Here is a 22,956-nt window from a genome sequence, read left to right as displayed (position 1 = left end):
GCAGGGGTCGTTTCCAGATCTCGAGAACGGCTGGACCGATGGCGCTCAAATTTGGTACACGGTTAGGGACCAGTTAGTAGGGTGCCGTGCACAAGTCAGTTGGGACCCATTCTGCACGTGCGCACGTGCAGGGTGCCGCTTCCAGATCTCGAGAACGGCTGGGCCGATTGTGCTCAAATTTGGCACATCGCTAGAGACCGGTTAGTAGGGTGCCGTGCACAAGTCAGTTGGAGGTACCCCCTCGAAATTTCGCACGTGCAAGGCTCACCCTCTCGCTCGCTCCGTTAGTCGCCCCAAAAGGCGCTATACTGGTATGATAAAGAATATATGATTTTTATGTCATGTCTTACCATTCCATCCCCTGCATTTTAAGCAGTACAATATCATGTTGCCATTTCATTGACTATGGAAGATAGCGGCATGTGCATATCCAAATGATTAAGCCTTTGGCGAAAAACACAGTATGTGATTTTACATGGTTGTTAAACGCAAAATAGGTAATCAGATGAGTATTCACGCAATCAGTCTGCGCTTATACGCGGCATGACGCTTAGGTACACAGAGATAAGTACACTGACACGCGAGTACATGAATACATTCATACACATTTGTTCATGTTTTAGGTCTAATCACAGCACTGCAGAAGAGTTCACCTACATCTATTTGACTAAAATATATTGCAGTATGAATGCCTAATTATATAACATTCAATATATTTTGCCCTGCACATGGGTGCTGGTTTAGACCAGCGACGAACTTTAATCGACAAAAAAAACGCAGTTATGACTAGTTTCATTGACACATAGGACTCAAATGTTTGATTCAGTCAGAGTACGTGCCCCGCTTTCCTGATAAATTCGAGATCCAGCTTTGTGCGAGCAACAGCCATGCCTCCACAGACAGCAGCGAAAGCTGCACGGAAAGCACACAAATAACACTTCCCAAGCTGAAGCATTTGCTTCATCGGGAGCCACACGGATAAATCTCCAGGAGCATCACAATTTGCACTCCCCCCCCCCCCACCTCAAGATCCTTTTTCCTTCATATTCTTTTCACCGTTTGGACGATGTTCCGCGTTGTTTCATGTTCCACTCAGTTTTAGCCCTCAGTCCGCTTTTCGCTGATCTTCACATTTTCACTGGCTAGACTCTGGTTTCCCGAACGACTTTTGATGTTGGTGTTTCCGAATCCAGTGCAGCAAGAGATTCTAAGTAAACGGGATCTGGAGGAAAGAAAGGGATGAAAATATGTTAGTCTAGGCGAGATCTGACAGAGATATGGGTAAGAACTAAAACATATATGAGCTCAAATACTTGGGATATGATTGACATAAAAACTTCAGTGGGATTTTACATTGCATAACATTGTCGGAGCCCTTGGCAACACAAGCCCTTGATCTATCGAGGCATTATGGTGTGTGTGTGTGGGTGGGGGTGGGAAGGACTGTTGTGGAAAATATTAATGCATCAAAGGGTTATTGCTTTTGGAGTAAGGCTGCCAACGGTATTTTATGAATGTTTTGTAGGATAAAATACTAAAGTACCTTTGCCAGCATACCACGCCCTGGTAGAGAGGTAACTAGCATCTTGCACGTCAATAAAAGTAATTGTTAATCAAAATACCACATGAAGCACCTGCAAGTAAGATGCAAACTACAAAGCGGCCTACGTGCAGCCTAGTGGCAAAAGCACGCACATGTAGAAACCGAGAGAGAGAGAGAGAGAGAGAGAGAGAGAGAGAGAGAGAGAGAGAGAGAGAGAGAGAGAGAGAGAGAGAGAGGAGAGAGAGGAGAGAGAGAGAGAATGAATAAGAGACACAAACAGACAGAGACATAATGGACAGACAGATAGACAGACATAATAGATAGACAGACACGCTAAGAGCTAATACTAACCGAGTTGCTGCGATTGGTTATTGGATCCACCGCTATCCTCATTGGAGCGTCTGCCTCTTCTCTCCCGTATTCTCGTGGTTCTAGTCCGTCTCATGCTGGTTCCCTCAGTGAACGACGTGGTTCTTCCGCTACGTTCTGGTACTTTGGACGACGACAGGCCGACCAGACGCGAGCAAACTGCTATCAGTTCCGACCTGACGAGCGGAGAGGGGCGTGAGGGGGCTGGGGCGACGGGGTGGGGTCAAGGTCAACCCGTGACAAACACGCAGAGTGAATGGGTTCGGGGAAGAATGGTGTGCGACTCTGCGACTCTGTGACTGTGGGCAGTGTCAGTTGTCAGGTGATAATGCTATTTGGGAATGTAAATTGATAAGAAAGGGCAAACAGTTCTTGGTAGTGTGTGGATGTTATGGGTCGTGGGCCGTGGCATCATGTCCAATTGGTCAGCTCAACAACTCCTTCCTTTCTAGGTAAGTATTAGACAGGCTGAGGTCAAGAGGCTAATGCAATCATTTACCATGTTTATTTATGCATCCAGAAAAGGTATCAAAATGTTGTGTTGTAAAGCTATGATATAAACTGTTTTCACCGCCAGAAACCTTCATGATCAATCATATCATGCATTTTAAGCTGGAGTTCCCTGGAAATGAACAGTACTTATCAGATAATCTTTAAGCTGACGTCGGGTCAAATATTCTCTGTTCTGCTGTAGTTGTTAACAGTAGCATAACACTACTCATTTCCGTGAATTTTGTCATTCGACTCTACTCAGCAAATCAGTATATGACCATTAAAGAGATAAAGTCCCTGCTCGGGGCTATTTACGCAGACCTTCAAGACCCATTTTCTAATCGCACTTCACGTGCTCGGTAATTTGCTCTTTATTCTCGAGACTGGATTACGTAAGCTCGCGAATGTCAGGGAATTAAGAAGTTATAGGATCCCTTCCTACGTAATTTGGGTACCTAGATCTAAAGCGTACTGATTGTGCTCCAACGAGTAGTCCGTTATAACTTTAAAGCACGTATTTTTCAGACGCACTGTATTTCTGGTCTAGGAAGTGGTTTAGCTATCGATTTTGGTAAAGCATTCCCGGCAGTGCCTCAGCGAAATTGTCTTGAGGGACCAGCGCGGGCCGTCGCCGGTTAACTGTAGCCAGTTGCGTGAAGACGTTATTGCTGCGTGCCGCTAGCCTATCAGCCAAATACCTCGGAGCATATCGTGACGAACAAATTGGGGCAAATTCCCTGACGGGAAGATTGAGCTAGGTCTGCTGAGGGCACGTCTATATCTGTAGCTATACTGCGGTTTCATAGGTCGATTGCACAGCGTTTTACTGTGGTTATTTGCATTAACTATGCTCTTGTGTTGACAATTTTATTATGTTAGGTTAGGTTGTCGTTAGTTATGTAAATTTTGTACGCGATATTTTTCGAGTGCTCGCGAATACGTACATGGAGGCATAGTGCACTGTGCATAGGTACCTACCGCTAAGCTCGTCCATGCATATGCGCAGGTCAACTAATAATGTGAAGCCTTGCCGGCCGGTCAGGCATGTTCCAATGTAGTTCTCATCAATGTTCTCACATTAATGAAAAATTGAGGTGACACGCCATTAGTGAAATATCAATACTGTCATTAATCAGCAATAAAATAATCGCTCAATGTCGTTTTAGGGTGATTGATTTTCATGCCTACTTATTGTAATAGTCATCATAAAAGTGGTCTGGTTATGTTTAGCGAAACTAAAAGCAATGAAACCAAAGGCAGGAAAAAGAAATGATGACTGTATTTAGGGCCTTGATGATACCGAAAGGTCAAAAGCTAAAGAGGCAGATGTTTTAGGACGGCTGTTTTCCTCCGTTTTATTCCGAACTTGATTCCGCACACAAATCTGAACGTGTGTCTAGACACGCGTTGCACGTGACTAGCCTTCAACTGATCTACCGAAATAGGCGGCGCGCACTTCATACAATTCCGGTCGCCGGAGAGGCTCACGATTCTCCAGTCGCGTGCTTTGACTAGCGGCTCTCCACTCTTTCTGAGAGTTGTTGGAGCAATGCCGGGCTGGTTTGGGAGCAGGGTCCCTCGAGTCGGGACAGCCTTCTCTTGGCATGCCACACAAGGAATGGGAATGTCCGGAGAGATTAACTCTAATGAATATTGATGTGGCATCGAGAGGCACGCGACAGACGGTAGAAAAAAAATGGGTAATGAGAGATGTCATTGTCCTGGGGGCTAGGATACATGGTGGCAGTGTCACATACGGCGTGATACAAAACTGCATGTTACGTTCTCGTACATCCAGATTCTTACTCTTTGCAAACTATTCTAAATCATCAAATATTCAAATATCCTCGCTTTTGTTTTTCCTGATAAGGAGGTATCGTAAGAGATGCCTGTCGCGTCTCTGGAGACAAAAAACAATGTTGGTGGATGCCTGGAAAATCGGATGACCACTGACCACTGTGTCCAAGGCAATGTCTATGAATATCAATTAGATGCCACTGATTAGGGGACATTGGGACCCTGGAAAGCTTCTTTCTGTTCTCATCATCTTACTTCATTCCCAGGCACATCAGAGAACGAGATAGAAAATGATATGGAAGTTATGCATTACGTAACCAAAAGTTATATACCTAGTGGCATTGCTTTTGTGATGTTTTCTTTACGCATTTAAACTTAATGCATTAATATCGAATTGAAACGATTTTCTACCTGAATAAGTGGCATCAGCCAGCATCAAAATAGTTGGTCTGGACAATCCTGCATCTCCCGTCTGATTGTTCCTTTACATCTTTGTCTGAACAGTGAACTAGCTGTGTCGTGTCTCCGCTATGTTTCCACCTGCATCTCCCTGACATCTCCACACGTATCTCCCCACATCTGAATTTTATCTCCCTGTATCTTTCCGTCGCTAGTTTGGGAGCTAGGCCCCTCGAGCTTATGTTTAATTCGTGAGCGCACTACGTGAGCGCACGACCAGGCAGGACAGTCATCTCCATGTACCACGGTCAAGAACCGAGGCGGGGAAACGGCGTTTCTGTGCGAGAGCCCCGAGGCTTCACAACCAGCTGCCACCTGAGACCGTTTCCCTCAGAGGGAAACGCTTCCAACGAGCCCTGAAGCGACAGATGCGGAGCCGGACGCTGTCTTTAAACTGAAGTAAGGTCGTCTGACTCAGTGTGTGTGCGTGTGTGTGTGTGACTTGGTATGTTTCGGTTGGATGACTAATTGTTTTGTACACATCTGGTATCTACCCTATTCTCTGACTCGGAGCTTGAAAAGCCACTGTTGCTGTGAAGTGCTCTTCAAAATAAATACAAATACAAATACAAATACAAATTCGCTGATGTCTAAATTCTCCTGCATCTTCCCGAAAGACCCGATGATCTTTCCGCACCTCTCTGTTCCGTATCACAAGCTTATCCACCTTGCATCTTTCATGCATCTCCCCTATATCTCCCTCTATCAGGGCCTATTTTAACCCGGCAGTTGCTGGGGTATTTCGCCACCCACCGTTTGCTGGGGGGGGGGCGTTAAACGCCCCCAGCCGATAACTCGAGAACCAATAGGCGCAGCGAAACGCACGAGGCGGCAAACGAAAGAGCGCGACGAGACGCTTCAGATGAGTACTTTAAAATTGAATTTTGAGGTCACAGGTCGGGTCAAGGTCAGGTCAAACACCTGAAATCGGGCTTTCAGTAGCATGGACTTCAGGACTTCGCAATGGGCGCCTCTCGCCATAAACTCTGTCAAAACGGTGCACAATCCATCTTATAAGACCTACAAGAGTGTCAGCTCCATATAGGGGTCAGTCAAGCATAGGTCAGGGTCAAGGTCAGGTCAACCGGGTAGGCACATATCCCCGAAAATCAAAACTGATATTCGCAGCCTGTGACACATGTTTTATAGGTAATTTGGGGCGTAGAACACGATGGTGACATTCATTTTATCATATGTGTACGTGTTTGGCTCAAAAAGTTCAATTTAAGAAATTCATGTATCATGGTCACGAAAAATTGCCAAGATTCAATTCAAGATTTTGGAAAATGCGGAACGATAATCAATAATTGAAGATAGCCATTTGATTGATCATGGCATTGGCAGTCTAATGGCGTTTACAGCATGTCTGTATGTCTATTCTGTGATTTTATATGATTTTTGGAACATATGCCGTTTTTTGGTCGAAAATTCAGAAATCATGACGTCACTAAAACCTTGATATCTCAAAACTTTTCCGACCGATTTTTTTGAAACTTTGTCACAATAAACTTCAATCAATTCTCTACAGGTACTCAAAATTTGGCGCGTCTGCGGCGCGCCGTTTTTATGCTATGGCCCGGCGAAAAAAGTGGGGGCGTTTAACGCCCCCCCCCCAGCAACTCGCGGGTTAACATGTTAACTGGGGGGCAAATGCCCCCGCACTCAATAGCATTGCCCCCCCAGTCGTCGAGATTTGCCCACTATAAAAATGGGCATAAAGGAACAGGGTGACAAACATACTACTGTGACTTGTTTTGCAATGGATGTCAAATGAGTCAGTCTGCAAGTAATGACCAGTGGTGGATCCAAGGGTGGGTCATATGGGTCATGACCCCCGCCCCCTTGGGGCCCGGGGACACCACAGGCCTGCCAGGGGCACCACAGGCCTGTTGGGAGCACCATCGACCTAGCAAGAGCACCTAGGTCTGCCAGGGGCACCACAGACCTGCCAGGGGCCCCACCGACCTCGCAGGGGCACCTTGGGCCTGTCAGGGGCACCACGGGCCTGTCGGGGGCGCCACAAGTTTGTCAGGGGCACCACAGGCCTGTCAGGAGCACCATCGGCCTAGCAAGAGCACCATAGATCTGCCAGTGGCACCACAGACCTGCCAGGGGCCCCACCGGCCTCGCAGGGGCACCACCTTGGGCCTGTCAGGGGTACCACCACAGGCCCGCCAGGGGCACCACAGGCCTGCCAGAGGCTCACAGGCCTAGCAAGGGCACCACGGACCTGTCAGCGACACCACGGGCCTGTCGGGGGCACCTCAGGCTTGTCAGGGCCAAGGGACACCACAGTCCTTTCAGGGGCACCACAGGCCTGTCAGGGGCACCACAGGCCTGTCAGGGGCACCAGAGGCCTAGCAGGGACACCACATGCCTGGCAGGGGCACCACCGGCCTCGCAGGGACACCACCGGCCTCGCAAGGGTATCATGGGCCTGTCAGGGGAACCACGGGCCTGTCGTTGGAACTTTAGGCTTGTCAGGGGCACCACAGTTCTTTCAAATGCACCGGCGGCCTAGCACCATGGCACCATGTTTGGCAGGGATCGCGATTCGGCGTATGTCGCCTCGCATTAGCCGCGCGTTTGCAGTCTTTTCGTGGTTTCAAACGTTCAAACATGGGATATGATGTTGCTCCCATGCATTAGGGTGGGTGTCAAGGTCACCGGAAGGTCAGGTCAGGTCATTTACCTTTGATGACCTGGGCTCACATTTTCGAGTTTTATATGTTTCTAGGCTAGTTTTTGGAGCTGAATTCGAATTTAGCAACCATTTGACCGTTTACGAAGTAGTTTTGGTGCCTTCGTAACATGCTACGAAGCTGTCAGAGGCGGTTGCCACCTACTACGAATATCCGGCAAAACCCCTGGTTGACCTGACCTGACCTGACCTGACCTGGCCTAAATGCATGAAGACATCATCTATGATCATAACTAACATGATATTCGTGATCAGCACCCCGGAAAAACCATAGCAGCCACCCTTTGCGACGCTCTAACAGGTCCCGATTTTCCCGACTTTTGAGTCATTGACCTGACCTGGAAGGTCAGGTCAATGGTCAGGTCGATGACCCAGGACCTTAAAATTGGGTATCATCGGTTTCCTTTCATCACGGGCAACACGGTCGTTTTTTCCGCAAAGCTCTAGCTCGATCAGGGGCGAAACGGCAAGGGGGAGGGGTCCAACGGACCCCCCCTAATATTCGTTCGCAGCTGGAAACACCAATACGGGCGAGGGTTAATGGATTATTAAAGACAATTTTTCAGGTTGCCCCCCCCCCCCCCAGTCAAATTCCCTTAAAATAGGCTCTGCCCTCTATTCCTCTCCAATCACCAACCTGTATCTGGACGACACTAGAATATAGAAGAGCGGATTGGTGAGCCCTGAGAGTTTGGCGAACAGCGTCACCACAGCCACCATGTAGACGGGAAGCTGGTAACCTCCCACGATGGTGGCGTGGAGGGAGACGACGGTGTAGGGCAGCCACGTGATGACGTAGCCGGCCAGCACCAGCACCACCAGCTGGGGGGGGGGGGGAGGGGGTCATGTGGGGGTAGGTAAAAAATTTCGTAGTGGTGACTGGCGAGCAATAGAGCGGCAAGTGGCGGCAGGCGCGGATACAAGGGGGGGGGGCCATGGGGGCCATGGCCCCCCCCCCCTTGGCCGATTTTTTTCAAAAATAAAATAAAAAGTTAAAAAGCTGAAAAGGGGGCCTCCTGAAAATAAAGTGGCTATTCATGTTGAGATGTTGCCTGAACAGCTAGATAAGCTCAATAGACGCAGTTTTTTTTTGGGGGGGGGGGGCCAACAAGTGGGAAGATGGGGCCTCCAACAGGTGGGATTATGGGGGCCTCCTGGTTTCTAATGGCCCCTCCCCTTGGAGATTTTCTGGATCCGCCCCTGAGTGGCGGTATTATATGGGACACGGACTGAAGTGTTTAACTGTGGTGAATTGAGACGCGTGTAACAAACTTGTGAGACAAAACATGATGTTCCTATATGACGGGTAAGTCAGATAAGAGAGATTATTTTTTAGTTTCAGTATGACGTCATTCACTTTGTTTAACTTTATCCTATGTTGCCAAGAGAAGGATAACTTTCAAAGTACTCTCCCCTGCGCTCACGTCAATATGTTGTTCTCTAACTTGTGCTAGTAAAAGCAAAACATCACACATGACCAGCCAAACCAAGCATCGACATATTCGAGAAAAAAAACGGCAACGCCACACCCACCTGATTCAGCTTCCGGTCGCGCCTGCGCAGTTTGACGACGAGCACTCCGCCATGTTTGCTGATGGCGCGCGTGCTTCTGGCCGACACTCGCACGATTCGACAGTAGAAAATGAGCATTCCTATCAGTGGCAGAGCCAAAATGAAGAACACAGCCGCGACTAGGTATGTCCGATCACCTGGGCGTGAAAGAGGAAAAAATGGAACGTTATGTCGTGAAGGTTGTAAGGTAAAGATGACGTTTGATATCGAAATGCATCAGTCATAGACTTGTGAATCATGTAGCAATATCAATTTTACGTCATTTGATTTAATCAAGTGTTTCGAAAAGTTTCAACTTTGAAAATTTCAGTTGCAAAGTTTCAACGTTGTAAAAACCATTGTCAAAACCACAAAGAATACAGCAAAACCAATTAATCTCCACTTACCAATTATTATTCTTCTAATTTTGGGGTAGGAACGAAAACAACATGAAACTACTCCATTGCATCATGCATGCATCGTTGCATATTTAAAATCACAAACGTTGTTGTGCCTCTCTCATCAACTCACTGAGTCTCGTGCTGGTCCAGTCCAGACTGGAAGAGACCTTGTGCGGCTCCAGACCGTACGACCCCCAGCCCAGCAGCGGCGTCACTGACCAGAACAGCGCGTACGCATAGGCCGCTACCATGTAGAGCCTGGCCGCTCGCACGTCATGTAGATGACCTGTCCAGGTCACAGAGGTCAGTGAAGAGAAGTCCCAAAGGTCAGTCACACTTGTCGCGAAGCAAGAACACAGCAGGGGTCACCGGTCGGAGGTTCAACGAACTCTTGCTTAATTGGATTTGGGTAAGAGAATTCGGCATCTGGAAATGTAACCATCCGGGACGGGCGTTAAGCACTGGAGCGTGAAGTGGAGTTGGGCGAAAGCGATCAATGAATGGTGAGAATACCAGGCTGATCTGAGCACGTGATTGGTTAGAGTATCAGTCTGTCTTGCGTGAGACGATGCACGCAAAGTTTTACGCGGCACTGCCACCGCACTGTAAAAGAGCACAGCAATGACAAGATTGCTTCACGACTGCAGTTACAAGCAATGAAGTGAAATTGCAGTAGAAGTGCTTACCTAAATGTGGCCAGCATGTGTTCAGATATCTGAAGAGTGCCACCATGAAGATGGATAAGATGTTGACGGTGCCGAAACTGTAGCACAGGAAACCATGGATCACTGCTCCTGAAACAGAAGGACGATTGTTATTGGTTTGCAACTCCAAAAGTTGCCAGGCTTTTCGGAACTGATCATCGTAGCTCCAGAATAAACTGTAACAAATGATAACATAGTGGAGCCAAGAGTCCACCGTTGCTGCTTTCAATACCTATTTAAATATTATCACAGGCTTCCTTACATCGTTATATTCCTTAGCCGAGAGCTGATTGGAACCGGATTCCATTGAAACGGTGATTGGCAATGAGCTTGTCATACGGCTACGACGTACAACATATGGTAATCGATCAGGCTTCGTTAGGTTTCTTGAACTGCGAAATTGATGGTAAGGTAAAGGTTATGACTACTTCTTTGGTCAGCTAGAGTCATCTAGAGAGATCGTCAGCTAGAGGTCAGCTAGGGCTGGCATGGGTCTTGTTAGATATTATATGGATAAGAGCATTTGTAACGTATGCAAAATTGCTAAATGCACATAACACAAATATGCACAGTTTCTAAATTCAGCGAATGAGTTGAACTCAGATGGTTCAAATATTTCATTGTGGGTCGTCCTGAGTTACCACGTTTTCAAGACAACTTTAAACGAAAATTTCATAAGCCTTCCTATCATCTTTGAGCAAAAATGTCAAAACACGTTCTAACACCCTCTTCAAGCTCCCTTTGAACATTGATTTGCGGCTTGCCTGTCTTCTTAGCGCTCTTAACATTTTAATAAGACTGCAACACGTTTGATGCCGCATTATTGTGCCCGTGTCGCTCCTCAGAGGCCCATTTCAAGCTGAGTTCGCCGACCAAGTCAGCACTGGGTCAGCACAGTTTGTCCTGTTGCCAAAGGATGCTCTAAGGCCACCGCCGCACTACGTAGCCAGATAATGGCTGCGTAGGAGCGGCTTATTAACGCCCGGGCCGTCATAAAAGCGGTTTGGCATCCGACCAAAAGATAGGTGAACTGGAAAGTAGAGCTGGTGGCGTGGTGCGTTGGGTTGAGCGACCACAGGGTGAAGGAACGATTTAATGAAGACTTCTAATCGCGATCCACGCAGCTCCTCTGTGGATAAACAGGGGTTTATGTGTGCGTGCTAGTAAGCTGTGTTCTAAGTGATTCAGTTTGTTCAATTCGGTACATTAGCTGGGTCATTTGGCTGATTCGCTTTGCATTTGTGATGAGGCAATTTCTCCAACGGAAAGAAGACCCCATGTTAAGGGCTGTGTTTCCCTGTTTGCTAAAATTGGTTTGATATATTTGTTTCAAATCCATGCTTGCACTTTTAATTCCGTTTAACGTGCTCAAGTGTGTGTGTGCGTTTTTTATTCAATGTTAAAACGTTTTATAATATGTATCATGAAACAGTTTTCCAGAATTAAATTTGCCTCGTTCTTCTCATTTCACATAACATGCGTAGCTTCTGGGCGTGGCTTGGTAAGGTCCGTTGTATGATTCTTATGCAGATCAAAGTTACGATCATTTTTTTGCCATTGCAATAAATACATAAGGGCTTCATCATTATTTTAAATGTACATAAGAACCTCTGTTATTTCAAATACAATTTCATTTAGCCTTGCAACCGCTTGAGAATATAGAACAGTCCGTTTTGAATATCCCATGCTAGAAGGAAAGATGACCCCATAGCCTACATTCCAACGTTTCCAGAAATATTTTTAGGTTCTATGGCAGGTTCGCAGGTTACATAGTTACATAATAGATTATATACTTTCCAGTTCTCATCAGATATGTCAAAATGATCAAAGAGTCCAGTATCAGCGATTGGACAGTACCTAATCATCTTCCTGTTTTTAGAACACGAATTTGCTCGTCGAAGGAAGCTTTTCGACTGGTGTCTGTTTATATCGCTTTCTGTCGCCGCTTGGCCACCTATCCGTGCTTCTATCCTCAGGATACTGAAATCCTTCTCCTCCACGCCACAACCCCCTTCCGGGCTGGACAGGCAACTTTATCTCATGCGGGCTGCTCCCTTGGAGCGGCACCGCTGCTCCCGAGGGAGCTGCACCCCGTAGCCGGGTGCAGAGAGTGCTTGGGGGGCTGGTCGGCCTGTCCTATGGACGGGCTCAGCCCCGGCGACTCTCTAGGGTGCCTGCCCAGACCAATGTCTCCCCCTAATTCCTATCATCCTTCCGGCTCTGCAATGGTCTTGTCAACCGAAAGGGCCTAACCCAACAAAACAAACAAACAAAAAGCCGCTTGGCAATATGCGGGTGAGCGGTCAGGAAAGCCGACGAGCCTGTTACTAAATTGAGGTCTCTTTGTTCTATCGGTCTAGACAGCTCAGGCGGCGGCTGGGGATTTCATCTGCGTTTGACTACGGTAATTGGAGTATTACCCCTCTTTATTGGAGTATCTTTGAAAGTTGGCAGGTATTGACATGATCAAACGTTGCAGATAGCGGTGAACAGTTGTCATGCACAACAATGAACAGACAGAAAACTTGAACCGTCTCTGCAAGCGTCATCTAAAACACCACAACTAAACCACCGCCAATTCGCTTCTATTATTTATTTCAAACCTTGGCTTCTAGGTATTTCTTCAAACCGAGACGAACATAAAACTATCCCAGCAGATTTACTTCACAATTGTATTAATCTCGCCAGCGGCGCTTTCCCAAAGTTTTGGGATTTCCTACGTCCCCATAATCCTCTTGGACTGCAAGGCAGCTTCTGTTGATGAAATTGCCGTCTCCGATAAATTCTTCATTTCTTCAGATGCCGCCCAATTCAGTTATGCCCGCTGAGTGTTCAGGTGAAAAGTGATCGATGAAGTGCGACTTTTTTGGCACAGATGTCGCTAATAATTGTAGCGGCGGAGCAGTAATTGTAACAAGTTCCGATGGATGAAACTCGGTTAGGCGCGTTCGCTGGCTCCGACGGATCTCCGGTGCATTAGCCGCTGAAGACACCTGGCAAAAAACTAGGCACGGCCAGCACTGCCAATTACCTGTCTTTGAAAAACAGCTACTTTTTTCGTTAGGTTCTCTCTCTCTCTCTCTCTCTCTCTCTCTCTCTCTCTCTCTCTCTCTCTCTCTCTCTCTCTCTCTCTCTCTCTCTCTCTCTCTCTCTCTCTCTCTCTCTCTCTCTCTCTCTCTCTCTCTCTCTCTCTCTCTCTCTCTCTCCCTCTCCCTCTTCTTTCTTAGTTCCTCCCTTTATCGTTATATTTCTTTTTCTTGCTCCTTTCTTTTTCTGCTCTTTTTGTCTCTTTTTCTCTTTCTCAGTGAACAACATTTTCGATATGTGTGCAAGAATAACTTCCATCGACTGCGTGCGTCATACTCATAGCTATAGACAATGTCAGTCTGCCATTACTCAACTGGCCCAGCCAGTCAGGTTTATATGTTAGCCTTCTGTGCTTGTCAGTATTATGGCCAAAGGGAATAGCGATGCAGTCATATGTTACACCAGACATTACCCAACCTCCTTCAAATTTCCAAAGTTTTTTTTCGTTGTGTCACAGTACGTCATTCCCTACGGGTATATTTGTCGAATGCAAAAAGGCTCTAGCCTAGATGTCGTAACACAAAACAAAGAGTGACAATACGTAATATAAGCCGACAGGTAATCGTATAATACCAGTAATACTGTCTGAAAAGAAAGCCAGCATTGATTATGCAATATGCATAGCGCTGCGCTCCTTCGATGCATAAACTACGGACCTCTGGCTCTATTGAACAATGCAGGGGCTTTGATATAACCTTTCGCCACAACAATGCAGCACCACCTATCACCCTATTCATCGATAACCCTTCTCTCTCTCTCTCTCTCTCTCTCTCTCTCTCTCTCTCTCTCTCTCTCTCTCTCTCTCTCTCTCTCTCTCTCTCTCTCTCTCTCTCTCTCTCTCTCTCTCCCTCTCTCCCTCTCTCTCTCTTTCTCTCTCTTTCTCTCTCTCTCTCTCTTTCTCTCTCTTTCTCTCTCTCTCTCTATCTCTCTATCTCTCTCTCTGTCTCTCTTTCTCTCTCCCTCTATGGCTCTCTCTCTCTCTCTCTCTCCTCTCTCTCTCTCTCTCTCTCTCTCTCTCTCTCTTATTTGCTTTGCGATTGAACGAATTGGGTTGAACTCTTGTTTATTGCTTAGAAGTGGTGCATGAAAACAAGAATATTTTCCATTTCTCTCTCTCTTCCTTTACTTGCTTTTCCCCTCTTTATCTCTCTCCAGCTCTCATTCTATGTCGGATTCCATAACCTTGTCGTCTAATCCCGTGGCCCTGTTCTGTACGTAACCAGCATTGATACCTACGGCAGTTTGCAAGCTGTCACGTTTCACACTTTTGCGGCACTGGTTCAAACGGTTGAGAAATTTACTGACAAAACTTGCAACACTTACTACCGAGATATTATGATGCGTCGTAAAAGTATCAGGGCAAAGTGCCCAATAAATATTGCCACCAGACTGTTTCCATTTGTTTCCTGTACTTTCAGCGCACCCAGTGAACTCTCAGGCAGGCACGACTCTTTGGTTCCAATATCTGGCACCATCGTTTGCCCGGTTTTCACATGAGCTCGACTCCCGTAGGAACGGTTACCGGCAGGCTACTTTGTCTGTCACCTCGTCTCTCGACCAACCCGATTTCCCCAGAGGTGGGTTTTCTGGGTACGAGGTCAAAGAGTGAGCGACTTTAGAGCTGATGGCATTTTACGGTGGACTCTGCAGTAATGCCAGGATTATTTAGAAGAGTTAGCCTGCAACTGGCCAGTGACCTCATAGAGAGTCAACTCAGAGATGTCACTCAAATGTCGGAGCTTTACTGCTTGTGGCTAAGGTCAGAATGTCTGCCATTTAGTCCTTGCAGTGATGCAAATGAATTGCCAGAACGCTTTTATGATAGTTAGGCACAGGGCCTTTAGAGTTCTAGAAATTATTTAAGCAAGATATTTTCATTCCCCAATATCTCTTCAAACATTATAATAACCAAATTTTAATTTCCGCTTCATCCGCTTCGCAGTTACCGGCCATGAGAGCTAAAGTTACGTCATGTACGGCCCATAATCTTGCGCCATTTTATGGGCCAGTTCCTTTTGAGTATCGTCGGGGCCATAACCTCGCCGTCATTGGGGTACTGCAGGCTTTAATGTACTCGTTCATTCCCACGAAATTCAGCTCTGAGCACACCTAGCTCTTGCCGGGAGAAAAGCTCGGAACATCTTCTTGACCATTACTTGCCAGGCGCAGATTGCTGCTCAGCTCAGGCAGCAAACATTATCTCTGTGTTTCATGGAACATAACGCCCCCATTTCACCGAGATAATGTCTATGCATTGCACAGGATTTCCAACGAATGGTTCGGTAACAGTAGAACACGTAATGATCTAATCGTATTTATAATGCTGGTAATATGATTTAATCTCTGCAACATAGTTTTGTGTCTCTAGAAAACAGTTGATCTGTTTTTTTTTTGCCTGCATTTACCTTGCACACTCATCATGATCAATGATCATACATCATGCAAGATCCTGATCAGTGCACCATATTTTCATTAACATCAGTTATATGTACGCTGTCTCTTAACATTCATAAGTAGGTATAAGTATAAAGTAGTCTCAATAAGTAGCTTTATAGTTCGAGTCTCTTTTATGTATCAATCTTTCTCTTTCTCTTTCTTTCTTTCTCTCGATCTCGCTCTCTCTCTTTCTTTCATTCTTTCTTTCTTTCTTTCTTTCTTTCTTTCTTCTTTCTCTCTTTCTTTCTCTCTTTCTCTCTCTCTCTCTCTCTCTCTCTCTCTCTCTCTCTCTCTCTCTTTCTCTCTCCCCTTTTTTATCTCTCGCTTTCCAACACATGACAACAGATTACGCACTTTGTCCGGGGTCGCGGAGGGGATTGAAGGGCGGCACTCACCTGACTCCCCAAACATCCACCGATGATGGAGAGACGATATCGCCACCATGGGCGTCGACACGATGATGAAGAGTAGCGACGTCACCATCAGGTTCAGCAGGAAGTATTCGGCGGGGCTGAGACTGGACCGTCTCATGACGAACATCAGTATAGCCATGGTGTTACAAGTGACAGCGCTGATACCTGGGGGGAGGGTAGGAGACGGGTTAGATGGGGGTAGAGAGGGGGTACGATTAGGGGTGGGGAAGGGTTAGATGAGTGGAGAGGAGTTATACTGAGGTAGGGAGGGGTTAGATGGCGGTGGAGGGGGAGGGTTTATATTGAAGCAGAAAGGGGTTAGCTATGAAGCGGAGGGGATGTGATGAGTATGTAGGTATACCGTGGAAAGAAATATTTGACGGTGCACAGAGTAAGGATATGAGAGTCAGATACAGCAAGGAAGATTGTTAACGGAAATGGAGGGATAGTGTGGATGGGATCATCGGGGCGGATAGAAAGTAAGAGAATGTATGCTGCCGTGTGTATGCTGCCTGTGTGTGCCATATTTATTGTTTTTAATCTTGTGACTCCGTCTTTTAGTGGGTCAAGTGCCTGTTGACGGTCTATTGAATACACTGAAAACTTTTTTACCATTTCCTGAAGGGTAAACCCGCCATAGCATGGTAGCTTGACACACAGACGTTTTTTACCACCTTCCAGATGGTAAATTTTACTCTTTCATGAAGAGTAAACTCGCCAGGGAGGGGTAACATGACACACAGACGTTTTTTACCATCTTCTGAATGGTAAACTCTTTTGATTTACTCTTGTCTAGAGTGTAACATTTTTTGGGTTACACTCTTTGAAAGGGTAAATCTTTAACGGAACCCTTTTTTAGGGAGTAACGCATCATCTACTCTGTGCTTTACCCTCCTACAGAGAGTATATTCTTATGGCCTACCCTTTGTCACATGGTAATGTTTACTCTTTCCTTTAGTGTAAACCCCCCAGAGGATGGTAACAGACCCACAGACGCTTCCTTCAGAAGCTTCACGAAGCTTCTGTTAACCGGAGCTCACCAACTAAAAAAAAATGTTTCAAGAGCAACAATGTAGGTATATTTGGCTTCCGTACAAACAGTACGAGGGGCACACCAACCATGAACATTGTGAGACTCTTCACTTATTCATACAAATTTATACAAAGCGTTCAGCAATGCACAAGCGGTAAATAAACACCACGATACAACTTGAATGCAATTTGAATATGAATACAAGACATTCAGCGCCCTCATATTGGTAGGCAGAGCGCACAATATTTGAAGTGAGCGACGGCGTTCCTGGGTGGTCGCCCGTCTGCGTGAGATAATGAGACTGGATCACTACAGTGCAAGGCTTTTTCAAAGTCACCAACAAAATGCATAAACTTGTAGCATCACAACAAAATTAATGTACGTACTCACAACACTAGGCCACGTGGCCGTGCACGGGGTCCTGTTAACCAGGTCAAATTAGCACCACTCAACGGCACGCAATGCTCTAGCACATCGGTACTTACAATAAAATGTCCACAGAGGCTCTATAGGCGATGAACAACACACAAGCACAATCACCAAAGGCCACGCCGCGCGGCACCGACACTGCTCACATCCGCTCTCTGAGACCAACGGCCGAAAACTGACAGATGCGCGCGGCCTTCAAACCGCAAACGGCCGATCTCGTTTCTGATTGGCTGATTGTTTCCATTTCAAATATCATCTTCACGAGGGTAAACAAGATCCACGCATGAAACGACTATCTGTACCCGAGTCACGATACCCAGGAGGAAAGAGTTTTCGTGATGTTCTGGATCGCGAGAGTAATATTGATATTTACATGGTAATAATACTCTTCGCTGGCGAATAAGTTCATATTAACCACGTACCGTTACTATGTATGCACATAATGGTAGCAGCGAGTTACCCTTTCAATATACTATTATTCATTCATTCATTCCGGTTCCCACCGGTGGTATATTTGAACAGGTACAAAGAAAGCGAGTGAGAGCAGCCCATGGAACAGAAAACAGATGGCGTACATGGCAGTTCTAATAGATAGATGGCGCTGCTCGTGGAAGGGGGTTGGATTTAGGATATGTACATGCTAGTATTGTTAGAGTGGTCAGTCAGTGTTAGTAGTTAAGTAGGTTGTAGGTAAGAGCAGCGCCATTGCCATTAGATTCACACAGTGCATACAGTGAATGCAGCTGAGGAGAAATCTCACATCCCCCTCACGCCACCACCGGGGCAGTGTGATCGCCCAAACGACTGTCCCCACTGCTCACCATCGGCGGCCCACCTGGCCAGGCCGGGACGGTGCCGTCCACGGCCCTGGGGAGAGCTGGGGGATGCCTCCCCAGCCGGGGAGATCTGATGGCTACCTCCCCGGCGCTCCAGGCGGGCCGCCAGCCCCCGCCCGCACCGCCCGGCAAGCAACTCCGGACGGTGCCCCCTAACCACCGACCGGGCGAGCGAAGCGTCGACCCGTCTAGGTCGGCGCTCCGCACGCCCGGCCGGCCGACCGGCCCCTCACAGGAGGGGCCAGTCCCGGGTTGGCCCGGATGGGTCATAGGGGCGGGGGCTTGGGCTTGTTTCGCGCACATCGAGGCCAGGCGCCCAGTCCGGCATTCAGGCGGCAGCATCACCGGCGCTTGAGGCGGGGCCGGCAGCATCCACGACCAGTGGAGCGTCAATTCAGAGCAGGGTCATCATCTGCAGCGGCCGACGTGGCATCCCACCGGCGTCGGCAGGGTCCGAGGTCAGCGGAGGTCGAGGTTAAGCCACTCGCAGAGCGACTCGCGCCGTCAGCAACGAGAGCCCAGATTGCAGCATCCTGGTGACTGTGACGGGCGACTGAGACGGACGCTGGTGGCTTGCTGAGAATCAAGTCGGAGGTAGGTATGGCACGAGTCTGATCGGCGGTGGATCAGAGCCGGATCTGCAGCGGCCGACGTGGCGTCCCACCGGTGTCGGCAGGGACCGAGGTCAGTGGAGGTCGAGGTTAGGCCACTCGCAGTGCGACTCTCGCCGACAGCAACGAGGGCCCAGATGGCAGCATTCTGGCGACTGAGATGGACGTCGGCAGCTTGCCGCGAGTCACATCGGAGGTAGTTATGGCACGAGTCCAGCACGAGTCCGATCATCGGCGGACCACAGACGGATCGGCAGCGGCCGACGTCGGCGTCCCATCCGGCGCCGGCAGGGACTGAGGCCCGATCGGCAGCACAGGCCGCGACAGTTGGAGCCGACATCCCGTCGCCCGTGGCTGAGCTCCGCAGGGCAGCGTAAGCCCAGGCAGCAGAGTGAGCCGACAGTTGAGCAGCGTCCGGAGGGTGCTGGAAACAGGGAGTGAGGTATGTATGTAATGGACATATAGATGGTGATGTCATGGGCATGGGGTAGAGGGGGGGGGGAATAGGATTGATAGATAGCGAACAAATGGCTTCTTAACACTGATTTTGCTTGATATACATGTATTGCGAAAATATATAAACAAAATTGAATGTGCTAATGATATATTCCGGGCTGTACGTGCAATTGTGTGTGGCAAAGGTCACAAGGCTTCCCGTGGCCACTACACAAAGCACAAATTAGTTATTTGATTAAATCATTTAACGACAGGGTGATAAATGATAATTTACGCACAGGTGGATTTGTGGTTACCGTGGTGATAAGATGTAGTTTAAAAAAAAGAAGAGAGAAAAAAAGAAAGAGAAAAGAAGATACAGATTGGCTAGCCGCTCGCCTTGCTCCGGAGTACCGCAAGACGGGTGTGGGTGTGTATCAAGTATATAGAGAGTAAATGAGATTATCTTGCGGGTTTGATGAAAATGAACTCTCCAGGAGGTAGTAAAAAAGTTTTGAGTGTAAATACAAATACAAATACAAATACAGAATGGGATGGTTAGGGACAGGGGTCAGTGTTTGGTATAGGCAGTATTGTTATGTATATTATATGGGGTGTATGGTGGGGCAAATTGAGTGGAAGAGCTCAGCGGCTGACAGTGTTGAGCGATAAACTGCACACTGATACCACTTATGTTGAGACGCCAGGCACATAACAAAACAAAAAACAAAAACAATCAAACACATTCACACAATGTTATACACGTATCTTACGTTCTCCTCAATTCCTCAATCCGTGAAACTGCCCAGTGGCATGCCATTGCATGTATGAATAAATAAAAGAAAGATAAATAAACAAATGAATAAAGACATAATTTATCGGCATGAGGAACTTACATTATACATGTGCGCTCTACAGTTGGGTCTATTGCATTTTCTTCTGCAGAAAAAACTATCATTCATAACTTTTATTCTATTGTTTCATTCCGCAACATAGTGCGACGGGGTAACACACATAATTTATATGTTTGAGAATGACAGACGTCAGGGTCACGGTGGCGCTTGTTGTCAACCTTCCGTGCTCAGCTTATTTTCGCCGCAATAATTGTTCGATGTTCCATGACATGTTCACGCGCCACGGGGAGGCTAGTATCCTGTAAACAGCCTGGCTGCTCGCCAACTGGCACCAAAAAAGCTCGACAAATGATCGAGCTTTCATGGTCAACAAATGAAACGAATGGCTCGGCTCAGTTTTAGCATGATAGAACCGATAATGCTGTAACTATTACTTATTAATAAGTATATACGAGTATGCATATAATGTTACCTATAGCCCATGATTTGTTTTCTTTTTTGGCTCCTGTCGATGGCACCCTACAGAAATGAAAGAGATTGCCTCTGAAAGTGTTAAGAGCTCGCGCTTGGAGTCGTCTAAATTGACTTTTTGCCTCAACCAAGATGTCAAATCATCTTGATGTGCCAATAAATGATTGGTATTGGCCGTTTTCACGACGGAATAGCAGGCATCTATTTAATCCCCATTTGATCGTTTGGTTCCTCAGGAATTTTAGTAGTTCTTTTTAGTAGGTTCCCCAGCTTTCGAATGAATGGTGCGTTAGTTTGCTATTTTTCTATTAAATATCACATCGATTTACTTTATCTAAGGATTTATCACTATAGTTCGTTTATTTTCAAAAGGACGCTGGCTCAAAGTTCAATATCGAAGCTCTCACGTGAGTTTTGGCAGCTTCAGTGTCTGGTCAAGAATTTCTTACCGAAAAAATAATCGATTTCAAATTGTGCACGGTAAGTAGCTGGAAATCTATATTATGAATTATAACATGTCCGTGCGTGCGTGCCTGCGACTGTCATGCCTTATGTGTCTTATTGCGCCTGAAAGGCGCCGCGTAGCGACGTGAAATTTGGCATGCCGAATCGATGGGTTGATGTGACCTCTGTATTAAAATTTGGGACGGATCGGTCCAGGGGTGCGCCGTCGGCACGTGCAAAAGGGTGCTCCCATAGGCTTAACACGGGGACGGCGAAAACCGCCAACGGGCGAAAATCGGGCTTGCAGCGCTCCTCTCCCGGGCTTATAACTCGGCGATGGGTGACCGCAGCGAGATGGGATTGCCACCAATGGATAGAGGAGAGATGGAACTAGCGTATCGATATGGTTTCATAGCATAGCACGCGCCACGTGCAAGACAGCACCCCCGGTTGTCAAAAAATGACCGATTTAGTGCATTGTGACGGGAAAATGGATGCCGCTGGAAAACGGCCTGACGGAATGAAATCAGTGTGGTGCCATTTTACAGACAAATGTACGTGTAATGATAGGAAAGCAAATAAAAACTGATGATCCGTACCATTTCCTTAATAATGAAAAAATAATTGGAAAATTTGATTCGCGCGGAGCGCGATGTCCTTTACAACATCAAAACGTATTGAAAACGCTTCTCAATCGCTATGAAACCTACATATTCGGAAAGACCATTCTTTTCTGACCAATATCCACCCAAAATATTATCGAAAAGTCAATAAACTTTCGTGAAAATGACTCAAACATACGACCGTGTTTTGTTAACGTTACCGGTATTTTTCGACAAAATCCGATCGATGGCTTATGGCCGGCAAGTCATTCAACTTTTGACAATAGCTATCAAAGCATGGGCTGCAATGCACCGCCCGCCAAGAGGAATTCGGAAACACAAAATAGGTGCTCCCCAGTAAACAACAAATTTGTATTAGCAATAACTTAGCCGGTACTGGGCCGATTGTGCTGAAACTTTGACTGTGGGTGGAGGGGGCACTCACCTGGCGATGCACGGCCATGTGTCGCAGGTGGGGTGGACCGATTGCACGTGCGCACGTGAGGGGTCCACTTATACATCTCAAGAACGGCTGGGCCGATTTCGCTCAAATTTTGTTCACTGTTGGGGACAATTTAGAAAGGTGGCTGGCACAAGTCATATGGAGTCTCAGTTAGCGCGTGCGCACGTGCAGCGGGCCAGTTTTATATCTCAAGAACGGCTGGGCCGATTGCGCTCAAATTTGGTACGTTACTTTAATCGAGTATGAGAAGGTTAACTATGTGTAGGTTATTAGTAAGGTAGCATATGGGTAGGTTAGGGTAGGGTAGGGTGGGTTTGAGTTCGATAAAGGCAAACCATGAGAAAGGCTCTAACAACCCGCAACCAGCACCAGCATACCATGCCGTTCAAACAAATATCCAACTCCGACAAAATAAGACAAATAAAAATCAAAAGTTCCCACACCCAAAATAATGCCTCCTCAAATGCATCCATCAAAACGCACAGTTATAGTGCAAAACATGCCATCTAGTTGTTGCTTAAAAATGAACATGCAATGATTACGTCACTGGTGGCAGCAGGCACCCAAATGTCCGTGCAATGGGACGAGTGTCAACGAATTTGGGTGAAACTTAGTTTTTCACTGATGCCGACCTTATAATGTTGGAGTCAGCTGTTGCAGCTGACTGTGTAAACAGCTGTCTGGTGAGCTCCGGCTAATCTAATTGTTATTTCGGTATTCTGAATCTTCCGTCAATCTAACTGTTTCCGATCGATTAGACATACATTTCTGTCTTTGGTGGGTAATATTTTTTGTCAAGAAAAGTTAAAGATATGTGAAAACAAG

The 22,956-nt window shown here is 46.9% G+C and overlaps 1 protein-coding gene across 1 annotated transcript; it reads right to left on the bottom strand.

The window, feature by feature from the left end:
• Positions 1-484: 484 nt before the first annotated feature.
• On the bottom strand, positions 485-22,131 carry LOC122376245 (opsin-5-like). The gene is made up of 9 exons (XM_043356042.1): positions 22,114-22,131; positions 18,980-19,286; positions 15,936-16,118; positions 10,000-10,107; positions 9,444-9,599; positions 8,895-9,070; positions 7,999-8,183; positions 1,895-2,088; positions 485-1,222 (listed from the first exon to the last, which is right to left on the bottom strand). The coding sequence occupies exons 1-9, from the start codon at positions 22,129-22,131 to the stop codon at positions 1,143-1,145; spliced, it is 1,407 nt and encodes a 468-aa protein (XP_043211977.1). The 3' UTR covers positions 485-1,142.
• Between the last annotated feature and the right edge of the window lie 825 nt (positions 22,132-22,956).

The sequence above is a fragment of the Amphibalanus amphitrite genome, unplaced genomic scaffold (assembly GCF_019059575.1).
Source record: "Amphibalanus amphitrite isolate SeventyFive unplaced genomic scaffold, NRLGWU_Aamphi_draft 002064F_arrow, whole genome shotgun sequence".
NCBI classification, from domain to species: Eukaryota; Metazoa; Arthropoda; class Thecostraca; order Balanomorpha; family Balanidae; genus Amphibalanus; species Amphibalanus amphitrite.
The sequence above is the reverse complement of the archived record's forward strand: the minus strand, read 5'-3'. Positions and strand labels throughout refer to the sequence as shown.

Coding starts and splice junctions, on each gene's coding strand:
- LOC122376245 (XM_043356042.1), bottom strand. Junction 10,108..15,935: donor GTGGATGTTTGGGGAGTCAG/GTGAGTGCCGCC, acceptor CTTCTGTTTCAG/GAGCAGTGATCCATGGTTTC. Junction 8,184..8,894: donor GCGACCGGAAGCTGAATCAG/GTGGGTGTGGCG, acceptor CCCCCCCCCCAG/CTGGTGGTGCTGGTGCTGGC.